General features: G+C 36.5%; 1 protein-coding gene across 1 annotated transcript; it reads right to left on the reverse strand.

The window, feature by feature from the left end:
• Window positions 1-962: 962 nt before the first annotated feature.
• Window positions 963-2,650, reverse strand: LOC104438832 (temperature-induced lipocalin-1-like). The gene is made up of 3 exons (XM_018870648.2): window positions 2,619-2,650; window positions 1,309-1,660; window positions 963-1,091 (listed from the first exon to the last, which is right to left on the reverse strand). Exons 1-3 carry the CDS (start codon window positions 2,648-2,650, stop codon window positions 963-965), a joined length of 513 nt encoding a protein of 170 aa, XP_018726193.2.
• Between the last annotated feature and the right edge of the window lie 2,524 nt (window positions 2,651-5,174).

Genomic DNA, 5,174 nt, shown 5'->3' on the forward strand with positions numbered 1-5,174 from the left:
AAATTTAGATTGGACATTTAGTATTATTTGGTTATTAATGGTTTGAGAAATGTTTTATGAAAGGCATTGCAAAAGGTAATGTGTGTGTGTGTGTGTGTGTGTGTTAATTTGCGAACTTGGTTTATGAAATCAATTCTGAAACAATTTGTAAAATATATTCTAATTTATTAAATGAATTATGGATTTGGCTTGTGGAATACTGGAGCATAATGTTTTGATGCTAAATTAGGGGTTTTTGGCTTTACATATTGGTTTCATGATATTATTCTAGATTGAGTAACTAGCCAATAATAGGTGAAGATCTTGGCCGTTTTGTCACGAGACATTATATCGTGATCATGGTTAGATATATAATGCCAGATTAATCTATGTATTGAACCATTGATAGTTGTTTAAAGGAATATTTCTAAGATGTATATGATCAAGTTAAAGTGATACGGATTTTTTTGATCTTGTATGCATATTATATATTAGATTTGAGATAAATGAGTTCTAATATTATTTTATATATGTGTATAGTAGATGTTCGATCTGTCTAGAAGACATACATACAATTCATTGGTTTGTGGTTACACATACCATATGTTATAAATGTTTTTCTAGTTCTTCAATTTGAGTATGAGATTAGCTAGTTGTATAGGAGTTGATACATGTTAAATGATCTCATTTATGCGTGTGTGCATTTTGATAAAATATTAATGTTAGTTTTTGTTCGAGAACGCAATCTCTCAATGGAAGGACGACCTTGTCGGTTCTTCCATTTTCACTAGTTGGAGTTGGAGTGTGACAATCAATTCTCTTCATGCAATAACCACTTCTTTTCAAATCAAACTATATATTCTCTGCTTTATTTAATGACAGCAAACAATTTCAACACCATTTCATCCGGCTGCTGCAAAATTAAGTTTCCTCCCTAGAACGGACATTATCCACCAAATGCCTTTAGTGCCTTAGGGTCCTTCTTATTGCGGCGGCGGAGTCTTGCTCTGTGGAGTCTTGCGGAGCTTGCTTACATCATATCCTTCATCAACAGCCTTCTGAACCAGCTGTTTATAGATTTTATCATCTATACGACTCTGTCTGCTCAGTATCTGTCAAAAAAAAAAAATCAATAAATAATCCCACCAATTAGCCTACAAAAGTGGAGGAAACAAAACAAGAATCAGAACCCAAATCTCACTAGTACAAACCGCCCGATGAACCATCAGTCATAAAACCAAACCTATGGGTTCTAATTTCTATGACCATCAACTGGGGAATAAAGGAAAAAAGAAAAAGAAAAGAAAACCCGACAAGAAGGTTACATACAAAGAGAGACGTTCTGCTGGGCTCGCCAACGATAGCATACTGATAATCAGTGTCAAGGTACAAGACCCAGTAGTCACCGAACAGAGGGAAGATGGGGAAGAATGGAGGCACAAATAATTTCAGTTTCAGCTTGGCCTCATCGCTCCTTGGGTCGGCCTTGTACGCGTTGCCCTTAATGAAGATCCTCTTGCCCTTGACCCAGGACTCGTTCAACACGTCCAGAGTCCCATCCTCCTTCAGAGTGTACGTGGCCCTCGTGTCCTCGCCGTCCTTGGGCTGGAAGGACGTTGGGAGGGACGCGATCTCGTACCAGCGTCCTGCGTACCTCTTCAAATCGAGTCCCTTCACGACAGTAGGCTCGCTGTCGAGCTGGTAAAAGGGATTGAGTCCAAAGTTCGATCCCCGTGAGCACAGCACACACATGAACATAGAAGAAGAAAGCAGCGAAACTAGAAGAAAGAGTCCCTTCACACCCTCCATCACTTTCTTCGCCATTTCTCTCTTTCCTTGTCGTGTTTCCAGGTAGTGAGGAAGAAGGGTTTGTCTCGCGGTTTTATAGGGGAAAAGGAGGATTTTTTTTTAAATCTTTTTTGTTTTCCTCATTTGTTGCAATTTCTGTATAAGATTATTTCCCAATATTCCTCTTTCCTTGTGACGTGCCCGATTGTGGACCTTACGTATGTGGGAAACTAATGTTAGAGCGTTCCTGTTCGGAAGTTTTTTTTCGGAGGATAAGAATAACTCAAAATGAAAATTTTGGTTATGTACCATAAAATACGCCAATTTCCATATAATCTGCCAATTTCCTTTTTATTTGGACATTATCTGTGAATTTCATATTTTGTGGATAAAAACGGCTTGTTGATTTTCGAGGGAGCAGCAAATTTGAATTTGGCGAACTGGGAAACTTGGCAGCCTAGAAAAGGGTCTATTTCTCATGTGTCAACTTCATGGAAAAACATCAAGGAAGGACCAAATGCATGTCGAGTGCGAAATCAGATTCAAGCCTTGAAAGGATTGCATTATCTTATTGTCTTAAAAGAGAATCGAGTCAAGAATGATAAAGACCGTAGACAACATGCGTCGACTCATCTAACTTCGTCAACGAATGATTTCGGAAAAAAAGAAGAAATCTCTTACTTAAGATATATTTGAGAACTCTCGCAACAGTTCAACATTTTTCTTGATGTTTTGTACATCTTGATTTAATTGGGTGAATGAGACAATGCCATATTTAACCACGTTTTCCAAATTTTGGCTTATTACCTCAGGGCCGATTCCCTAAAAAACTCCGAACTTTAAATACAAATTTCAAATCTGTTCCAAACTTTTTTTTTGCCATAGAAAAAATCATAAACTTTAGGTCCATTCCCAAATCTGCCCCAAATTTTGTGTTGTCTAAAAAAAATCACGAAATTTTAATCTATTCTCAAATTTTCCCATGGTCTAGTCTCAACTTAATGTGGCATTTCCACATCGATAATAAATACACATTGGCGAGACGACATGGAAAATTTTCTCCAAAATAAAACCTTTCTAGGATCTAAAAATTGGGACGACTATTCTTGACTTTTGGATAGAAGTCTAACGAGGGCAAATTTAGGACTAGTGGAAAAATTGATGATTTTCTTTCCAACAAAATTGGGGTAGATTTGGGATTGAACCTACAGTTTGAGATTTTTTCTTAAGATTTAAAAAAAGTCCAGGGTAGATTTAAGAATAAACCTAAAGTTTGGGCTTTTTCTAAGAAAAAAAATTTGCAGTAAATTTGAGACTAGATCTAAAGTTTGGGGTTTTTCTTGAGACAAAAAAAGTTTGGGGTAGAATTAGAATTAGACCTGAAATTTGGGATTTTTTTAGAGAATTAGCCCTATTACCTCATTGCTAGCTGCGACGATTTCATCTTTTTGTAATAATTTTCCTTTTTGCAAATCCGTTTGATTTTTCTTGGGAACGCCACACTAGTTAATTTTAGCTATTTGATGAATTACTCAAACTCATTGGAACCGGGTCAACATTTGTTCTTTTCGAGTTTGAGGGGCTTGACCATTACTAATTGAGCCGAGCTTGAAAATACTAGACTCGAGTGATCCACAAATAAAAAATCGATATTGTTCCTCCATCTTAGTATTCTTCCCAAAGGTAGAGTTTGAGCTCAAGTTTTAGTTTGCGTTGAACTTGATATTAAACTAGAGTATACTAATTAATTGAGTCAAGTCAATTTTGGATCGGAATTCATCACAAACTTGTGCTAAAAGTCGAGATGAATTTAGCCAAAAGAGTCGAGCTCGAGTCAAATATTTCACCTTGCATATGTGAGTTGGGTAAAATTCAAGCATCGAAATTTCACCTATTTGCGTGAGTTCTAGTTGTAGATCATGTCTAAGTTTGCTCATGGGACTCTTTTCTAGGGGAATGGAATCTTGAATGGAGTCTCAATAAATTAAAAAATCATTTCCTTATATTGTGGAGGACTCTTTTTTGATGAGATAATGACACAAATAAATCTTTAAACTTTGATCTAACGTGCAATGTGATCCATAAACTTTTAATTTATTCAATGATCGATAAATTTTAGTCTAATGTTCAATGTGGCCCTAAAATTTTGATACATGTTCAACATAGCTCATGAATTACATGAAAATGTTCAATATAGTATTTATATAATTCAAGATCAAGGACACATTGAACATTTTCAATTAAACATGTACCAAAAATTTATTGACTATGTTGAACATATTAAAAGTTGATGGACCACATTTCAAGGGCTTTTCCAATTTCACTACTCAACACGGTAACGCTAAAATGGACCATTTGGGATTTTATTGGCCCATATGTGAATAGGCTATAACTCTCAACTTCATTTTGTTAGTAGGCTTTGTCTTATTAGTGTATATATGACGGTGCATATATGCGCACACATATTTCAAAAGTTTGAGTAATTGGGAGTACTGCTAATGTGATGCCCCAACACGACATCTCCAGCGTAGTCGATCTACTCTTTCACCTTTGCATGTGGAAGCATACATGGACAAAGAATTTCCTAGGAACCCAACATTCAAGAGACACATGCAAAAATATAAACCAAGCTAAGGCATTTCATTTAATATATATATTTACTTTAAGTGACATGGTTAGGTATAATGAGGGATTTCAAAAATGGTTTGTCATCTCGAACTACAACAAAAGTACACCCATAGTATTACCCCGACCTGGGACTACCTTTTAGCACTGGTATGCCCAAAAATTGTTACTTGGCTCCAAAGTTGCTGCTTCCCCGTCCTACCCCTGCCTTAGTCTATCGTACTGCCATCACCGTCATCTCCATCATCACGTGGGATCAGCCCTACAAGCAATTATCTAACATGTGCATAGACAGCAAGGAACCCCAAGAATATTAGGCTCGTTGAGACTCCTATGTTGATGGATAGTACCGCTATACACCAAATAAAGTTGACATCCGAAAAATTCGGATCTACGAACTTGGAAAAGTCCCAAGTGAGGTCCGCCAGGACACCATAACTGATGGACGTAGAGGCAGGAAGGATTGGCGTATCTACTAGTGATCTGAAAAAAGAACAATCAATAACCAGTGAATTTAAACCCAGCAAGTAGAAAGTCCATCATTTTATATCACAAAAACCAATCACTGTACTAACAAGGAAATCTTTAATATAAAGCATAGGAAATCATTTCCAAATCAACTTGCCTAAGAGCCTTTTTCAAAAGCAATATAAAATATTAATAAGAAAGGTAACTTTTCTAAACAGGTAACCTAGTAACTCAAATGGAATTTAAAATTGCCAAGACGATATTCGAGATGAATTCATGCTGCCACTTCCTTCCGGGGAACCTCATTAACCCCT

The sequence above is a fragment of the Eucalyptus grandis genome, chromosome 1, assembly GCF_016545825.1.
Source record: "Eucalyptus grandis isolate ANBG69807.140 chromosome 1, ASM1654582v1, whole genome shotgun sequence".
Taxonomy (NCBI): Eukaryota; Viridiplantae; Streptophyta; class Magnoliopsida; order Myrtales; family Myrtaceae; genus Eucalyptus; species Eucalyptus grandis.

Excerpts from the sequence above, each read along its gene's own strand:
- LOC104438832 (XM_018870648.2), bottom strand. The coding sequence starts at position 2,650 with ATGGCAAAAAAAAAGTTTGGAACAGATTTGAA. Across the intron at positions 1,661-2,618 it reads AAGTTTGGAACAGATTTGAA|TGTCGTGAAGGGACTCGATT; the intron begins ATTTGTATTTAA and ends CAGCGAGCCTAC. Across the intron at positions 1,092-1,308 it reads CCAGCAGAACGTCTCTCTTT|ATACTGAGCAGACAGAGTCG; the intron begins GTATGTAACCTT and ends TTTTTTTGACAG.